This window comes from Polyergus mexicanus, unplaced genomic scaffold, assembly GCF_030449975.1.
Source record: "Polyergus mexicanus isolate NDT 795.1 unplaced genomic scaffold, iyPolMexi1.0 SCAF_27, whole genome shotgun sequence".
Lineage (NCBI taxonomy): Eukaryota > Metazoa > Arthropoda > Insecta > Hymenoptera > Formicidae > Polyergus > Polyergus mexicanus.
Window position 1 is genome coordinate 3,753,716 of NW_027223347.1, and position 19,557 is coordinate 3,773,272.

The window sequence follows — 19,557 nt, forward strand, 5'->3', positions numbered from 1 at the left end:
CTTCTCTTCTTTCGCTTTTCTTTCTTTCCTCATCTTACTCCATTCTTCTTTTCTTCCATTCCTCTCTTCTTTTCTCTCCTCCTCCCTTCTCCTCCTTGTCCTCTCCCTCTCCTCGTCCTCCTTTCTACTTCTTGCCTCCTTCTTCCCTCTTCCAATTCTTTCTCTTTTCTCTTCTCCTGAGCTCTCTTCCGTGCTCTCCTTTATCCCGACCTGCTTGTCCTCTTCTCCTCTTTTCCTCTCTCCTCTTCCTCTCTTCCTACCCTACTCCCTCCTTCCTCTTCTCTCTCTCCCGCTTCCTCTTCGCTTTCCTCTTCCCACCAGTATTTTCTTTCTCTTCTCTCTACTCCTGCACCTGTACCTTTCTTCTTCCTTTCTTTCCCTACCTCCCTTTCTTTTTCATTGCCTGATTCGCCTGATTCTTCTCTCCTTTCATCCTTTTTACCACACTTTCCTCCTTCATCTGCTATCTTTGCTCCCTCTAACCTCCTCTTCTCTCCTCTTCCCCGATCTCTCGCCTCCTCTCTCCCTTCTTCCACTTCCTCTTCACTTTCCTCTTCCTGTTCCTTCGATGCCGCTGTTTCCTCCTCCTTTTCCCTCCTTCCTCTCGCTCTTTCTTCTCTCCGTACTTTCAGCTCCTTCCTTATTCTCCTTACCTTCACCACCAGCTTCTTCAACCACTTTTCCATGTCTCCTTTCTTTTCCTTCTGCTCTTCCTTCCTTCTCCTTCCCTCCGGTCCTCTTTCGTTCTTCTCACACGCTTTCTAATCTTCTATTCCGCCTCTCTCTCCTTTCACTTCCTTCACCTCTTTTCTCACAACGCACTTTATCCTTTCCAGCTTTTCCATCCGCTACCTTTCTCCTAACCTAGCTTCCACTGCATTGTTTCCATATCGATCTACGACCTGCTCCATCCATCTCGGTCCTCTGACGCCCTCTCTTGAGCCTTCTACGTCAACTGCTACTCTTCCTTACCCGCTCCGTCCTCTTCCTTACCGACTTTCCTTCTACTTTCTGTTATTTTTCCACACTTCCCGCTTTCCTTTTTCTCGCTCTTCTCCCTTTCTCTCTCTCTCTCTCTCTCTCTCTCTCAACAACCCAATCTCCAGACTACTCCACTTTACCTCTTCTCTTTCATCGTTCCTTTACTCTCCAACTCTCCCTTTATTCGTACATGTGCGCCTCATTCTTCCCTTCTTACTCATCCCCTTTCTGACTCTCTCCTTCTTCTTTGAATCCTCTCCTCCTTACTTTCTTGACGAGTAACGATTACACGTGTTATTCCTTTCAACCACCATCTTGTCTCTCTCAAGAAGAAGAAATGTAACAAGTAGGTTTTAATTAACTTAATGAATTTTGTAATTTATAAATATCTTTTTACACCTTTTAAATATTTATATAAATAATATTGTTTTTACTCCCTAGCATTTCATCCGAGCCTCGTCGCACGGTTCGTATACTCGGAAGACGATACGCCTTAACCCCGACGTCATACAAATATTTGGACATTGGAATAAACGTTGGAGCTGTATCTTGCGTGGAATTGGTTCTCGGCGATAATCGGGGCAATCAAATAATATTGCCTTTTGAAACGTGGAAATCGCTAACGAACGGCTTCTACAATCGACTGAAATCCCATTGCGGATTCGAGATTTGACATTCGAAGTGGTTAAAATATCTGATTCGAATATTATAAAAATAGGATTATCCAATAATTCTTTATATATGAAACCGCCAACTCTATTCTATTTATTCGATTTTGAAAAATGCATAGATTATATGTATTACTGGTTATGCGAAAATACGCATATTGTAAATGAAAAATTCAAACAATTTGTAACTGTTTTACAACAGAATAATATCGCTAATGTATGCGACGCTCCAAAAACGATACATGAAAGTGATATGTTTAACAACGAATTGCTCATAGATTGCGAGTTATTGACATGTGCTGTAAATGATATTCTTCACGAGGCTTGTAATAAATAAGTTATTTTACTAATTATCTGTGAATTTAATTATTTATCCCATCCTTTATATATAAATAAAAACGGTGTAATAGATATGCTCAGTCTGCAAAATTTAACTTGCGGACTCTATCCTTCTCCTGCACGCGTGCATGCCCCGCGCTACTTCTCTCACACCGCCTTGCGAACGCCGCATCATCCACGTGCATGCTTCGCGCTATCTCTCTTTCTCTCTCTCTCTCTCTCTCTCTCTCTCTCTCTCTCTCTCTCTCCCAAGTGCACGCCTTGCGCTATCCCTCTTCCACACATTGCGAACGCCTCGCGCCATCTTTTTCCAACGTGCATGCAAACGCTATCCTTCTCTTACACATTGCGGACGCTTCGCGGTCTGTCTCACACCTACTCGCGGCATCGTACCTTCGCGTTCCCTCTTCCCCGCGGGTCCCTCGCCGACCGTTTTGCCGCGGTCCCCCTCCCCCCTCTCCGCGGCTCCCGCGCCTACCGTTTCCCCGCGGTCCCCCTCCTCCTTTTCGCGGTCCCCCTCCCACCTCTCCGCGGCCCCCGCGCCTACCGTTTCGCCGCGGTTCCCCCCTCTCTGCGGCCCACTCCCCCCTCTCCGCGGCCCCCGCGCCCACCGTTTTGCCGCGGTCCCTCTCCCCCCTCTCCGCGGCTTTCGCGCCAACCGTGTTGCCGCGCTCCCCCTCCCCCCTCTCCGCGGACCCCTCACCCATCGGTCTCACCGCGATCCCCCTTTCCCCTCTCCGCGGCCCTCGCGCCTACTGTTTCGCCGCGTTCCCCCCGCGTGACGTCATACCCCCCGCGCCAGTTTTCCCTCGCTCCTCACCCCCCCTCAGAGGACCTGAGTTAGAACCGGCCTAGATATACTACTGAGAGATATCTTACCGGATCAAATATATTATTACGTCCCTACAGTTTCGCGATCATTTATCGAGTCGGCTTTGGAATTGAAGAACGTCTTGTTGTTACGGAGTTGTTAGTTGTTGTTACACAACGGTAGACATTTTGTGAGAAGAGTCGCTATCTGAATATCGCGACGGATGTTATTCTGTGCGGACATATTTGTCATTACGATTATTAATTTTATTTGATCTTCATGTTGTGTATAGTTAAGTTCTGTGTTATTATCAAAATTTCTTTTGTTCTTTTTAAAAGTATTCATTGTTTACGTCGCGGTACGCGAGTACCGATTGTATAGCGCACTTTCGAAATATTTCGAGATAGACCCGCGGACGTAACAATACATAACTAAATTGTTAACATGAATATAAAAACACATGTTTCCGTAATAATTTAAGATTTACTTTCAGGTATGCAATTACTAATTTCATTGAAATTAAACGACAATATCGCGGCGATCAAACACATTGTATTGATCTTGACGATGTTAGTGCAATTATACCTCTACTGCTACGCTGGCGATCAGCTGGAATCTATAAGTGGAAAACTCGCATATAGTGCTTACGACAGTCCCTGGTACGATTTCGACGTGAAGGTAATGAAAAATCTGCCGCTGATTATGTTTCGAGGAATGATTCCTCATCAGATAACGGCTGGAAAATTCCTACCTATGAATATATTTTCCTTCAAAGAAATTTTGAAAGCTACAGGTTCCTATCTCTCCGTTCTTAGAATGATGTTAAATGCATAAAAAACATAATACGGTTGAAACACCTGTTTAAAATTAACCCCCTACTTTTAGAATTAACTAATATCGAAAGTTATGCTGATATGTACTAAGTTTGTGCTACATTATACTTGAATATTAAAACTATAATAAGAAAAATGCAGTAAAAAATGAAAAAAATCGATTTTTTTTTTAGATCAGCCTCCACTTTCAATTTTCTTTCAATTTTCTCAATTGTGTTAAATTATGCTAGCAATGTGTTAAAATATTACTTTAAAAAAAGAAAAGAGAAAGAAAAGGGTAAATATAGCGAAAAGGAAACCCAGCCTTAATGACCTTGACTTTGATATATATTGTCAAGAACATAATTCTGAGTAACTTTTTCTTTTAATTTAATCGTCGCTTGTTAAAAAGTTATTAACAAAAAAAGTTTGAAATATACTAAAGTACATGCATGGACAGAAGGCACGCGCGCGCGCGCGCACATACACACGCACACACACATGGGAGGAGGGTGCAAGGGGGCCTTTGTTTCCCCTCCCGCACTCACTCCGCCGGTAGGCAGGGTGGATCTTGCTTTACAACTTACAAAGTACATATTACATTGTAAAGCGAAGTCCATCGTGCCTACCGGCGGAGTGGATGCAGAAGGGGGGGCAGGAGACCCTCCTTGCACCCCCCCCCCATGCGTGTGCGTGTGCATCCCGCGTGCTTCCTGTCCATGCATGTACTTTAGTATATTTAAAACTTTTTTTGTTAATAACTTTTTAATAAGCAACGAGCAATGATTAAATTAAAAGAAAAAATTACTCAGAATTATGTCCTTGACAACATATATAAAGATCTTAGGGTCATCGGGGTTGCGTCCTCTTTTCGCTATATTTACCTTCGGTTGTATTGAATAATAATATAAATGTTATCAATCTTTCCTGTAGGTCCTCTTAACACAATTGAATAGAAAAGCACTCAAGTAAAAAGAAACATGCAATATAAAATTATGAACAAACAGGAAATTACTGAATTATAAGCCTTTAGTTTAGTTACTATTCGTTCGCCAAGTTTTATCAGATTGTTATATATATTTTGTTTGATTAAATATCGTTTTATTAAAAACTATGTGTAACAAATGTTTCTTATATATTATATATAGAATATCTCACAATGTGATATCCACATTGAAACTGTGTATGCTTTGTGTCATTCAAAGTCAAAAAGTCTTAATACACGTAATAATATACGTAACGATGCGGAACTTCTTTTACGTTCTACAACATTAATAATTCAAAAAGCAGAAGTATGTATAGATCAAAATGGTGGTCACTTTGAACAATTTATAAAGTAAATTATTGTTTAATTATCAACAAATAATATTATCTTTAATAAATAATATTGTTCTTATTATATGCATTTTTGTTTTTTCGTTATAACTTTGAAACAATCGACTTTAGGCCATATATGTATTAAAACTTTTTGACAGAATGACAAAAAAAATACATAGTTTCTGTGTATTCTTTTACCGAGTTTCAATGTAGACATTACGTTACGGGACACCCTGTATATCAGTGCTGGGATTTACTTGCACATTTCGGCCCGATTCCGTGACTCACGCCTATTGCCCCCCACTCACCGCTCGTGCGTTAGCAACGAATCGCCAGATACGCGTAACTAAGGAACGCGACGCTTTGTCTCAGGAGCGTCCGTATATAAGAATGCCCAAATATAATAATAAGACAATACTTTTCTATAATTAAAAGTTTTTCTTCAATATTTTATATCAATGAATTATAAAATATTGAAGAAAAACTTTTAATTCTAAGAATTTTCGCGCTGTATTTAGAAAAGTATTGTCTTATTATTATATTTGGGCATTCTTACATATAAACGCTCCTGAGACGAAGCGTCGCGGTCCTTAGTTACGCATATCTGGCGACTCGTTGCTAACGCACGAGCGGTGAGTGGGGGGCAATAGGCGTGAGCCACGGAATCGGGCCGAAATGTGCAAGTAAATCCCAGCACTGCTGTATATGTACTATCGTGCTCTTGAGGACCCGCTACTCGTGCACGTCATTCTTGAGGGACTGACACATTTATATCGTGCGATTCGAATCGAGCGACATGTAACGCGCTTGCGTATTTGTGATTTGGTGATCATCATAAATAGTAATTGACAATGAATCCAAATAGTCGATTTAAATTAAACACATTTAATGAATATCATTTATTAAGAACTATAATTCTTTATTTGCTGCTTTCTTTCTTTAATTACTCCACTTGCGATTTATTTTCTTCTGAAAATACTCATCGTTACTTTGTAATGCGGTCACCTCGCTCGACGCTCGGATCGGCTCGTCGGTGTCCGGGTTCGAGAGGAGGGGAGACACAAGCTTACGAGAACACAGTATAGGTAGAAAAGATAGTTTATTTTAGTTAGAAATAGATATACATAAAGCAGCGTGCAGGGCCAGGCGATGTCGGTCAGCGTGCGGTAGGCAGAAAGCTGGTATCAAGCGCGGGACGATGTGCAGAGGACATGCAAAACGGCGGGCTCGAAGCGGTAAGCGGCGAGAAACGAAAGGCGGCATGCGGCGGTAGCGCAAAGTGGACGCGGCTTAATTTCTACGGCGGTTCTATTAACAGGCGAGCTTAAGATTACGGTGCGGTTATAACTAGCAGGCTTTTAGGACTAGCAGGCTTATTTCTAGCGGACTTATCATTAACAGGCTTATTTCTAACGGACTTAAAACTAACCGACTTATAACTAACGGGCTTAAGATTATCTGATATCTACAGGCGGCTTATCGACTATCGCGGTTATAGCTATCGGACTTATATATATATAATATGTTATAGTTCTTCGGAAAGCAAAACACCCGTGGATTCGTCTAAAATATAGAGTTTTTATTAAATTATAAAATTGTTAAGGCTATTTACGCATGTGTTATACTAACCTAAAATATAGAGAATCGACAATTAAATGTTCGTGCTTCCCTAAATTCTCTCGTCGCACAGTTTTGTGGTGGTGGAAGATTTCGCTTATTTAATATTTGACGATTGTTTTAATGCAAATTGTAATGTTTATAACTCAGATAACTCTAATCGAATCGCGCAAACTACTACTCGTTCCGCTTTTTCTCGGTCTCTCTCTATCTGCTCCTTCTCTGCTTCTCTCTCTCATTAAGTGGTGCCATCCAGTGGGGCCCTTTTCTCATGTGTCCAGCACTTATCGACACTTAGACAGAGCTTTCATCTCCCCCCCTTAGGATGCTTAATTTTCATCTGGAGGTGCAAATTAAGTATCAATTACTGGAAATCCATAGACATCGGAATGAGCTTTGTGACGTGATATAATCCAATTGACCTTTTTCCATGGCCAATATTTATCTTATAAATTGAATTTGATATCTTTTCTTTTATCTCGAAGGGACCAATCCTGATTTCATCCATTTTTTTTCTATTCAGTTTATTTCCATTGACTATATAAACCATGTCTCCTTTTTCAAAATCATATTGCATTCTGTTTTTATCAAATAGAGATTTATTGTAGTTATGTGATTTTTTTGTTCTGAGCAAAGCTATTTCTATCTTGTTTCAGGTTTTTTATGTTTTTATTTTTCTCTTTTAATTTCGGTGGTAGCAAGTCAGTAGATTCTCCATCTAGCAGGTATTTTGGTGAAAATCCTGTGACTGAATGGTCTGTTTCATTATATTTCTTTGTACATTCTTCCGCTAATCTGGACCATGCTGATTTCTTCTCTGTTTCATTCACTTTACAACGTATTTTATTGATCAATGTTTGGTTTAATCTTTCATTTAATCCATTTGTAAAAGGTGCATCCACTGCTGTAAAGATCAATTGTATATTTCGTTCTCTGAGGTAATGCTTAAAATCATTGGAATTTAAACCTGGGTATTGATCCGAAAGCAGTATCTCAATCGTATTATTTTTAGAGACCTTCTCTATTAGTTTGATGAAATCTTGGGCGTTTTGGCTTTTTGAGCATAAGATGTATGCAAATCTCGTGAAATGGTCAACTAACAGGTGTAAATATCTCTTAGTTGATCTTTGTCCACCAAACCCACCAATCGTATCCAAAGACATTATTTGAAATGGTTTTTCAGCTGGACCTAATTGTGACATTCGACCATATTTTCTATTTAATCTTGTTTTGTTTTTTATGCAAATTTCACAGTTTTTACATATTAGTCTAATATTTTTCGATATGTTTGGTGCTGTGTAAAAAGGTTTTATCTTGGCTTCCATCTGATTTATCCCTATGTGACAGTAATTTTCATGAGTTTGTTTTATTAATGTTTTACTATATTCTTCACTTAAAATTATTTTTTTCTTCTTTTTTTTGTTCTCTTTGTAATAAACGCCATGTTCCATAGTTAAATTCTTCTCGCTTTCTTTTATTTGTTTATTGTGTTTTTGATCCGTTTTTATATCTTGTAGACTAATATTATTTGCTGTTTTTAGGTTTTCTTCATTGTTTTCGTAGGTTTCAAAAACTGGATTTCTGCTGAGACAGTCCGCTTTTGCATTTGTCTTTCCTGGGTTGTATTTTATTACAAAGTTGTATTGTGATAAATAATGAGTCATATCTCCCAGTTCATCATCAGTTCTATTTTTAACATTTAAGTTTTCTAGTGGTTTGTGATCTGTGTATACAGTAAAGAAATTTCCGATTAACCAATGTTGCCAGAACTTCAGACTTTCTTTAATAGCTAAGCATTCTAAAAATATAGCTTTTTTCTTTTTTTGTGATTCGTTTAGTTTTTTTGAAAAGTAAGCTACTGGTTTCTGTTCTCCGTTTAATTGGGTTTGTTTTAAAACCGCTCCCAAACCATCTATTGTCTGCGTCTGTGTAGATTAAAATTGGTAATTTTGGATCGAAAATTGCAAGAACTGGTTTTGAACATAAATACTCTTTAATTTTTTGAAATGCACTCTGGCATTCTTCTGACCAATAAAATTTTGTATTTTTCCGGAGTAGATTGTGTAGAGGATCAAGTATTGTTGTAACATTTGGAATATATTTACTATGAAAATTAATTTTACCTAGAAATTGTCTTATTTGTTTTCTACTTTGTGGAGTTGGAAAATCCTTAATTGATCGTAAGTTATCTTTCAACGGTGTAATCGTATTATCTTTTATTAAGTGTCCTAAGTATTTTACCGAGTTTGATGCAAATCTACACTTTGTGAATTTCAGTCTGAGCCCTTCTTCTTGAATCGCATCTAATAATTTTTTTATATGTTTTATATGTTCAGCGAATGTTCTTGAAAAAATTAGTACATCATCAATGTAGTTTACAGCAAATTTTGCTAAGTTATGTTTCTTTATGATGTTCCTTAAAATTCGTTGGAAGATTGCTGGAGATGTTTTTAGTCCAAAAGGTAGACATGTCCACTGGTAATGGCCCTCTTGTGTCACAAATCCTGTTTTGGGTCTATCTCGTACTCTTAATGGAATGGACCAAAAAGCTGAATTTACATCCAGTGTCGTAAAATATTTACAATCTATAGTTTCAATCATTAAGTCTTCTATTAGAGGGAAAGGCTGTGATTGAGGAACTACTATTTTATTCAATTCTCTGAAATCTATGCATAGCCGACTTCTTTTCCCTTCATCTCTTTTATATGCTAAGGTTACTGGCGCTGCGAAAGGGCTGTATGATTCCTCAATCAATTGATGTTTTAATAATTCTGAGATCTGTTTTTCTATTTCAATTTTGTCTGGTATTGAACATCTGTAGGGTCTTTTATAACAATATTTGTCTGTTTGTAAGTCAATGAATGCTTCATAATTTTTCACTTTTCCAACATCGAATTTATCTTTTGTAAAAATTTGTTTATATTCTTTTAATATGGTGTTTATTTGTTCTTTTTGATCTGAGTTTAATTGTTCAGTATCAATTGTAAATTTATCAGTCTCTATTCCTTCATTGAAGTTTACTTCATATTCTTCTTTATTTGTATTTGTATGTATGTTTTTCTTAATTTTTAAATTTGTATCATGAGTTAATTTAAATTTTTTTATTGTGTCTAACCCCAATATAAGGTCGTGTTCAAAATTTTCATTTTCTAGTATAAATGCATATATATTCTTTTCTTCATCCAATATTTTAGCTTTAAGCGTTACTATCCCATTAGTTTTTCCCTTACCATTAATCGATTTTAATGTGCTATTATGTATGTTTTTCCTTTTGTTTTTTATTTTTATTATTCTAGAGTTTACGACTGTAACGTTTGAACCGGGGTCATATACTCCTTTGGTTTCTAATGTATTATTTAGTAGCACATTTACCATGATTAATGGTGGGACTTCAAGTTTTTTTGGTCCTCTGTGTTTAGTTCCACTTCCAATATTGAGTTTGTAGATAAAGTTTTATTTTCAGATCTTTTTTTCTCTTCTTTGTACCAGCACTGCTCTTCTGGGTGGTAACGATTATTTTTGCCTTTTTCCTCACAGATTCTACATGATTTTTTGTCATACTTTTTTGTGTCTGATTTTGTATTTCCTTTTATATATTTATTTTCATAAATCGTTTTTTTATTTGTTATCTTTTCATATCTTCTGATTTCATTGAATAAATCTTCTGAATTTTTTAATTTTTGTCTATCAATTTTTTCTCTTACAAATGGTGGCAGTCCTGCTGCAATCAAGTTTATTAGAGTTAACTTATCTATGTTTTTGTTTGTTTCTAGAAGTAAACGTTCTTTTTTTAATGCATAATCTAAAGGTGAGCCACTTAAAAATCTATAATTCAATGCATGAATTATTGGAGACCACCCTTTGTCTGCAAAGGTTTCTAGGAAAATTTCTTTCCAAGTGTCCCACACTGAGTCTAATGTATGTTTAATCAACATAGAGCTGTACCAGTCTTTGCATGTATCTTCCAAAAATAATCTTAAAATTTCAATCTTTTCAATATCTTTTGTAATATTCAATCTGTCACACTCACCTTCATATGTTGATATCCATTGATTTACGTTTACATTCTTGCCATTAAATTTTTCGATTACAAACTTTTCCGAAACCTTGCTTAAGTTTGAATTGCTTTTCAGCTTTTGTTGACTTTCTTCTTTCTCTACTAGTTTTTCTAGAATTTTTATTAAATTTTCATCTAATTTCTGTGATGTACTTTGTTGTTGTCGTTTAAGCTCAGGGATCTCTTCCAAAATATAATCTTCTATAACCATATTTCCACCAGTATCTTTATAAATGCCTAGCACATTTTTATCTAAGTTAAACCATACTTTTCGTGTTTGTCCGCGCTTTACAAGTGTCTTCTTTACTTTTTTGAAATCTGGTAGACTTGCGAGATGCTGATGATATCTCATCGACTGCAAACAATCTGGTATACTAAAGCTTACGTTTTCTTCATTAGTGATTGATTTAATTGCAATCACGTTATTTTTCGGATCTTCGGCCGCAACCAACTCCAACTCGAATCGTAACCTTTCCATTGTCGTGATATCTCTCTAACGCTGCTTTTCACAAACGTGCTAATTGTCGATTTATAATATGTTATAGTTCTTCGGAAAGCAAAACACCCGTGGATTCGTCTAAAATATAGAGTTTTTATTAAATTATAAAATTGTTAAGGCTATTTACGCATGTGTTATACTAACCTAAAATATAGAGAATCGACAATTAAATGTTCGTGCTTCCCTAAATTCTCTCGTCGCACAGTTTTGTGGTGGTGGAAGATTTCGCTTATTTAATATTTGACGATTGTTTTAATGCAAATTGTAATGTTTATAACTCAGATAACTCTAATCGAATCGCGCAAACTACTACTCGTTCCGCTTTTTCTCGGCCTCTCTCTATCTGCTCCTTCTCTGCTTCTCTCTCTCATTAAGTGGTGCCATCCAGTGGGGCCCTTTTCTCATGTGTCCAGCACTTATCGACACTTAGACAGAGCTTTCATATATATCATGCGGCAAATATCTACAGCGCGGTCTGTACATGCACTTATAAGCTACTGTCAGGGTAGGCGGCTAGTTATTGCCGGCAGGCTCGAGTGTCACGTCGAGCACTGCCTGAGCAACGGAAGTCGGTTCAGCCCGACAGAGCCAAGTACAGCCTTGGCCCCAGGTAGAGGCGGGAGCTGATGCAATCCGGCGGGTCGAGGGCAGCCTCGACTCCAGGTAAAGCGTGTCGGTACAACCCGACGGAGCTACGTTCAGCCTCAGCCCCAAGAGGCAGTGTAGCCAGAAACAGGTCCCGCGGCTCACGGCTCAGCAATGGAGGGAATAACGCACACAAGCGCGAACCGCGTACATGTGCACTCTGCGCTTCGGTTAGTTTCGGAGAGTAGAGAAGAACAGACATATGTTTTCCGTCTTCTTCTCATTTTCTACCGAGCTGGCAACGAAGGCAATGTTGATCGCTTGGCTTATTACATACGACAGCGTTAAATGCTTTTCCGACTCGTGAACTTTTTATTATGTATATATATGTATATATATACATAGTTATATAAAACATTTTTTCGTTATGCTATATTAAGTTTTATTATTTATTATGATATGGTAAAAGTGATATATTTACGTGTAAGGACATATGCGATTTCTTATTTCTTTACTTTAATAATTACTTTATTAATTATTTACATAAATATATATTTGTGTAAAATTATAAATATTACAATAATATAAGAACAAAGAGTGAATGGACTTCCACACCACCCATGAGGTTCCACTAATGGCGCGTTAGATTTTTTTATTATGTGGATCTTCGCTTGGAGCCCTATTGTACCACATTTTATTGATGTCTCTTGTAGACATAATATTTTTTTACATATTTTCTTTATTATGTCTTTTGCAAACATAATGTCTATTACAGACATGAAAATTTTTAGACGCGCCTTTTACAAATATGGTGTCTTTTGGAGACATAATATCTATTACCGACATGATATTTTTACAAGAAAATAAATAAAGTAATTATTTTTATTATATTATATTATATGAATAATAATGGCTATAAAATATAAGTCATTATCTTCTGAACATTATTATTGCATATCGGTAGATGTTGAGGGATCAGCAATATCACAAACATCTGCAGCATATAATGTAAGACTGCTTTTTTGTTTTTTAGGAGGAGTCTTATATAATTTGTCCGACGACATGAGAGATAAATGCTTCTCATCAATCTCCATGTTTAGAATGGTTTCTTTTCTTGCTTTCAATGCTGATTTCAAAACACAAATAGCATTTATAGAGGAAGACGAAAGTTTATTTTGTTTTTTTGTTTTTAAATCTGTTAAAACAGAAAACATTCTTTCTGGATCGGCATTCGAATTTGGAAGTTGTTGGGAGCCTTGCGTTTAATCCTACGCTCCTGAGCGCCTAGTTACTTTGGTAGGGCGCTGTAGTTCCGTCTCGGCAGTGTGGGCCGGTCGTGCATAGCAGTATTCTTGATTACACGTGCTAACCAGTTCCTTTTCATTTGTGTTCTTTTTGATCTGTTCGTAATAAGTATTATTGTGGCTAAGTGCAATAAAAGAATTTATTTGGATTGTCATCTACATATCCATTAATTTCACCACCTGATCTGAATTGCGAGAAATAAAATAGGCGGTCCGGGAGGTAAAACTTCTGCCGCCATAGTTCGAGCACGTGCAACGCACAAAGTTCCAACGAACGCACGGCGCATCGAACATAAAATTGGTCCTTCGAGCCGGAGTATCTCAACTAAAACGGGCCTTTCGAATGCTATCGAAGCCTGTGTGAAGTGTGAGAATCTGAACTAAGTGTGCCTTACGACAGACAAGGCAAGCGTCGTCACGGCGTACATTGCGAGAAAGAGAGAGATCCTATACTATCGAGCATCGAGACAAAGACACATCTATAGTACAGCATCGAGACAGAGGCTCTTCACCGAGAGAAAACGCGACATCGCCGGGCAGCACGGCAAGAGAGACAGTACATCAGCGAGGCGTCGACACCAAGGCGACGAAATCACAAGCGAGATATATTGCAAGAACGTCGAATACGTTAGAACAGGTTTTCTATCCCTAGTCTTATTTCGAGGAGTGTACATTACATATATATATTTTAGTTTACATATCGTCCGTGCTGTGAGGGTCGCGTTACACAACATGACTGACAATACTCGTTCGCTCGTGCAAAAACGCGCCACAATAAAAGCGCAATTGACTCGTTTCAATACGTATATAGAATCATGGGCCGATCATCCGGATGAACAGCAATTGACAGAGCGATTACATAGAATTAAACTTACTTGGGACGTCTTTGACGACGTACAGTCTAAAATCGAGTCAAAGGATGAGGGTGGCAACAACGATAATGAGAGAGATTTATTCGAGGAATCGTATTTTAATTCAGTAGCACGCGCTCGGCGCATTCTTGATTCTCTGCGGCCGCCCGTAGTTCGCGACAATGTACCGGGTGTCGCGATCGCGCCGGCAGCTCAAAACGGGAGAACGAACATAAAATTACCTACTATCAATCTGCCGACTTTCAATGGGAAATATGAAGATTGGCTGGGTTTTTATGATAATTTCAAATCTATCGTGCATGAGAATGGGAATATCACGCCCGTGCAAAAATTACAATATTTGAGATTGTCTCTAACCGACGAGGCAGCTCACGTGATTCAGGCATTAGAAACGTCACCTCAAAATTACGAGATAGCTTGGGGTCTTTTAACAGAACGCTACGACAATAAAAGAGTAATAATTCAGAGTCATGTTCGCGCACTTTTTGAACTGCCGGCGATAACCAAAGAATCATCTGCGCAGTTAAGATCATTGGTCGATTCCGCTTTTAAGCACACTCGTGCACTTCACGCTCTTGGTCAGCCAACCATTTCATGGGATGCACTGCTGTTTCAATTAATAACTTCAAAACTCGATCGAAACACGCATAAAGAATGGGAGCACTCTCTCAATGGTACGCAGTTACCGCCAATTACTGAATTTTGGAATTTAAAAAAAAATTGCTGTGACGTTCTAGAAAGCATAGCTCAAGACTCTTCAAATCAATCATTTAGAAATCAATCGCGTTCGAATAATAATCGATTCAATACTAATCAAAAATTGCAGCAAACCTTAGTGGCCACACAATCCAAGAGCGAATGTGCACTTTGCAGAAAAAATCACGGTATATTCAGTTGCGAAAAATTTACAAAAATGAATCCGGAAGCGAGATCTGCCACTGTGAAATCCTTTGGGCTTTGTTACAATTGTTTAAGACCGAATCACTTGGTAAGCGACTGCAAATCCGGGACTTGCAGAAAATGCAAGCGCAAACATCACACTCTTCTGCACTTTGAGAGTGACGCAAGGGATCAGGAATCTGCTGACGCGAGTTCAGCAATTGTCAAATCGAGTGCGAGCCTTCATTCCATGACCGCCTCGCAGGTTCTTCTAGCCACCGCGTTGGTGCACATGTTTGATGAGAAGAGACAACCAATCACTTGCAGGGTTTTGTTGGATAACGGATCGCAATCTAACTTCATCACTGAAAAATTATGTGGGGTATTAAATCTCTCAAAAAAGGGGGTTGATATACCAGTTTCCGGATTTAATCAAGCTCTAACGCACATTAAGCATTCAGTCTCAGCGCGTATGCAATCAAGGGATGGTCGATTTGGGACTAAGTTATCATTTTTAGTAGTTTCTCAAATCACGGACATTCTCCCTGCCCAATTAATCAATCGTCACGAGTTGAATCTGTCCGGGAATATCACGTTGGCAGATTCCGACTTCTGCAATCCTTCGGAAATCGACGCGCTCATCGGAGCAGAGCTCTTTTATCAACTTTTATGTGTAGGCCAAATTAGAATCCGTAATACATCTCTTGTATTACAAAAAACACGACTCGGCTGGATAGTTTCAGGAGCCTTAAGACAGCTCGAGCCAACTCACACTGCGTGCAATATAGTTGTGGATTCGTTGAATTCTCAGGTAGCTAAATTCTGGGAAATTGAGGAGCTTCCATCCGGTAAGCACTTGTCGAACGTTGAGAAAGCGTGCAAAAAACACTTCATCGAAACGTCTTTTAGAGACCCAAGCGGACGGTATGTAGTTAGGCTTCCCTTTAACGATAAGAAATGCGAACTTGGCGACTCCTATCAAATTGCGAAAAAGAGGCTGTATTCATTGGAGCGACGATTAAATCAGGATCCTCAAACACGAGAAGAATATTCAAAGTTTATGCACGAGTACAAAACGTTGGGTCATATGACAGAGGTCTTTGGCTCTGACGCTACTGAGGGTGGATATTTTATTCCGCATCATCCGGTGTTTAAACAAGATAGTCAGACAACAAAGTTAAGAGTTGTCTTCGACGCCTCATCGAAGAGTTCTACTGGCGCGTCGCTGAATGATACACTTCTCGTCGGTCCAACCATTCAGGAAAATCTATTCGCAATTGTCATGAGATTTCGGACTCATCGATACGTCTTGAGCGCCGATATAGAAAAGATGTACAGGCAAGTCCGTATCCATTCAGAGGACGCTAAATTTCAAAAAATACTGTGGCGCGATAGTCTAGAAGGGCTTATTAAAACCTACGAGCTAAGCACAGTAACTTATGGCACCGCTCCTGCCTCATTTCTTGCTATTCGAGCACTCCAACAATTAGCCATAGAGGAACGGCAAGGTTTTCCACTGGCAAGCAGAATCGCTCGAGAAGATTTTTACGTGAATGACTTGCTCACAGGTGTTTCCAGCCGTGAAGAGATTCAACAATTACGAGACGAGATTATTGAATTATTACGTCGAGGTGGTTTTCATTTGCGCAAATGGTGTTCAAATGAGCCATCTATTTTAGAAGGCTCGATTGAGAAGTCAATTGATCCTCATCTTTACCTCCGTGATTTCGAAACCCAAAAGACCTTAGGAGTGTATTGGCATCCTCGCAAGGACAGTTTGGTCCACATTATGAAGCCGTTCAACGAGCAACAACAAACAACTAAACGAATTATGCTTTCGCAAATCGCTTCGCTCTTCGATCCTCTTGGGCTCCTGGGCCTTATCATCGTGAAGGCAAAAATCTTATTGCAGCAACTGTGGGAAAACAAGCTAGATTGGGATGAATCGGTCCCCCTGCACATTGCGACAGTCTGGACCGAATATAAAATCCAGATCGAAGCCATTAACAATTTCACGATTCCACGCTATGTCGGCGGAGAAGACATCATCGACACACAACTTCACGGTTTCGCGGACGCAAGTGAGAGAGCTTATGGTGCCGTATTATATGTCCGTTCTACCAATGCGGAAGGTAATCGCGCGGTTCATCTGGTGTGCTCAAAAACTCGAGTATCTCCACTCAAAAGGTTGTCGTTACCTCGACTCGAGTTGTGTGCAGCAGTACTTCTCGCGAGGCTATACGGTTCAGAGTTGTCAGACCTAGCTAATAATCGCCCATTAGATGCTAAAAGTAATATACTTTCACTCAATCCATTTTTAGATGCTAATGGGATTCTTCGAGTTGGGGGTTGGCTGAAGCACGCAAACGTAGATTTCAATAAAAAGCATCCTGTTACCGTCCAAGAATCACGTTACCGAGCTCATCATACGAGAATCTCATGTTAGGTTGTGCCATGCTGGAACTCAAACAACTTTATATGCGACTAGAGAAAATTATTGGCCGCTAAACGGCCGAAATAGCGTAAAAAATGTAATCTGAAAATGTATAAAATGTTATCGTTGGAAACCCGCGATTCCCGAGTATCCCATGGGAAATCTGCCAAAGATTAGAGTTGTAAGTGCGAGGCCTTTCGAAAATGTCGGGGTTGATTTCTGCGCACCGTTCTTGATCAAAGAAAAAAAATATCGTAATCATAATAAGGTTAAAATATATGTGGCTATGTTTGTATGTCTAGTCACGAAGGCGATTCACCTCGAAATTGTAAGCGATCTCACTACCGAGGCATTCCTTGCCAGCCTAAAACGGTTATTTGCGCGTCGTGGCAAGGCTCGTGCCATCTACTCGGATAATGCGACGAACTTTATAGGAGCTAACAATAATTTAAAGGAAATATTCGAGTTTATACAAAGATCAGAAAATCAAAAAATTATTTCCCGTTCTTTAGTCGATCAGGGAATACAATGGTATTTCGCGCCTCCCGTTCGCCACATTTTGGAGGAATATAGGAAGCTTCTGTAAAAGGTTTTAAGCATCACATGCGCCGTACCGTGGGAGATGCTCTGTTTACCTTTGAGGAGTTCAATACGTTTGTGATAGAAGTAGAAGCTGTTTTAAACTCAAGACCTCTCACTCCGCTTTCATCAGATCCTAATGATACTCTTGTCCTAACTCCAGCTCATTTTTTAATTAATGCATCCTTATTGAGTGTTCCCGAATATGATTTTACTCACACACATTCAAATCGGCTTTCTACCTGGCAACATATACAAAGAGTAAAACAACATTTCTGGGAGCGTTGGAGCAAGGAATATCTAAATGAATTGCAGCAGCGTTCGAAATGGACTAAGAATAATATAAGAAACGTCGAGATAGGAGATCTTGTATTGCTCAAGGAAGATAACACAACACCGTTGCACTGGGCTACCGGTAGAGTGCTATCCATTCATCCAGGCGATGATGACGTAGTTAGAGTCATAACGGTCAAGACGGCAAATGGTGTTTATAAACGAGGCGTAAAGAAGGTCGCTCTTCTTCCGTGTAGTCAATGTAAATGAATGTTAAGCGTGCGTGTTCAGATATGTAATATTTTGTTTTCGATAGCTTTATTGTGTTTTTTTGTTTGTTTGAACATGTTGTTCAAAGGGGGGGGGGTATGTTGGGAGCCTTGCGTTTAATCCTACGCTCCTGAGCGCCTAGTTACTTTAAGGCGCTGTAGTTCCGTCTCGGCAGTGTGGGCCGGTCGTGCATAGCAGTATTCTCGATTACACGTGCTAACCAGTTCCTTTTCATTTGTTTTCTTTTTGATCTGTTTGTAATAAGTATTATTGTGGCTGAGTGCAATAAAAGAATTTATTTGGATTGTCATCTACATATCCATTAATTTCACCACCTGATCTGAATTGCGAGAAATAAAATAGGCGGTCCGGGAGGTAAAACTTCTGCCGCCATAGTTCGAGCACGAGCAACGCACAAAGTTCCAACGAACGCACGGCGCATCGAACAGAAGTGATCTAACAGCATTCAAACGACGTTTGAGATTGGGATATTTATCAATATTAGTGGAATACTGACTTTGTAAAATTTGTTTCCACATATCATCAAAGCTTAATTTTAATAGCTTTTCCTTTTCTGTTATTGTAAAATCTAGATGTAAAGTAAGCCATTCTTTCTTCAAACCGTTTTCGTCAAACCCGCCAAGAGTTTCAGCGATAAAAGAAACATCATTGAATGATGTTTCTCTATCAATATCTAATAATACTAGGTTATGTTCGAAAACTTTTAATTTTGATAAAAATTTATCATTAATTGGTAATCTTTTATAAATTTCCTCGGCGGCAGTTACATAAAATTGCAAACAATTCTTTCGAACATTTGCAACTATATCTGCATGTCCTTCCTTCATTAATTCATCGAGGTAGTCTTCATATTCAGATCCTAAAGAAACTTCTTCTCACAATTTTTGATTCTCCTTTTCATCAAATTTAATATTATCACATAAATTATTCAAATGCTCTGACTTTAAAAAATGTTTGCAAACTGTGGTTAAAAGTTCTACTGACTTTGGCTGCAATAAATGTATTCTAGTTTCCACAGCTTGGAAAAATGCATTAAATGAATTTAAAAAATTTAAAATATGCTGTAAAAATAAGAAATAGGCTTTTATATCTAGATTTTGCATCATAGATAATAAATATGTTCCAGACTTTGTTTTTCCGCTTATGGTAATTTCATTCAGAAATAACTTGATAGTATCCCAAGACTCAAGAACTCTTTCAACACATGAATGATGAGAACTCCTTATCGTAATTTCGATT

General features: G+C 38.7%; 3 protein-coding genes across 4 annotated transcripts in view; all 3 read left to right on the forward strand.

Moving 5' to 3' along the window:
* Window positions 1-3,633, forward strand: part of LOC138943518 (odorant receptor 22c-like) — a 142,458-nt gene extending 138,825 nt beyond the window's left edge. For both annotated transcript variants that reach the window (XM_070314385.1, XM_070314384.1), the window contains exon 4: window positions 3,293-3,633. In XM_070314385.1, the coding sequence (XP_070170486.1) occupies window positions 3,293-3,633 (341 nt within the window). The remainder of the gene's footprint in view (window positions 1-3,292) is intronic.
* Window positions 3,634-13,722: 10,089 nt separating this feature from the next.
* On the forward strand, window positions 13,723-17,761 carry LOC138943494 (uncharacterized). Its single transcript, XM_070314343.1, has 2 exons — window positions 13,723-17,182; window positions 17,478-17,761. Exons 1-2 carry the CDS (start codon window positions 13,723-13,725, stop codon window positions 17,759-17,761), a joined length of 3,744 nt encoding a protein of 1,247 aa, XP_070170444.1.
* A 17-nt stretch (window positions 17,762-17,778) lies between these two features.
* On the forward strand, window positions 17,779-18,297 carry LOC138943495 (uncharacterized). The gene has a single exon (XM_070314344.1). It carries the CDS (start codon window positions 17,779-17,781, stop codon window positions 18,295-18,297), a length of 519 nt encoding a protein of 172 aa, XP_070170445.1.
* Window positions 18,298-19,557: the final 1,260 nt, after the last annotated feature.

Excerpts from the sequence above, each read along its gene's own strand:
- LOC138943494 (XM_070314343.1), top strand. The coding sequence starts at position 13,723 with ATGACTGACAATACTCGTTCGCTCGTGCAAAAACGCGCCACAATAAAA. Across the intron at positions 17,183-17,477 it reads TCATCATACGAGAATCTCAT|TCACGAAGGCGATTCACCTC; the intron begins GTTAGGTTGTGC and ends TTGTATGTCTAG.
- LOC138943495 (XM_070314344.1), top strand. The coding sequence starts at position 17,779 with ATGCGCCGTACCGTGGGAGATGCTCTGTTTACCTTTGAGGAGTTCAAT.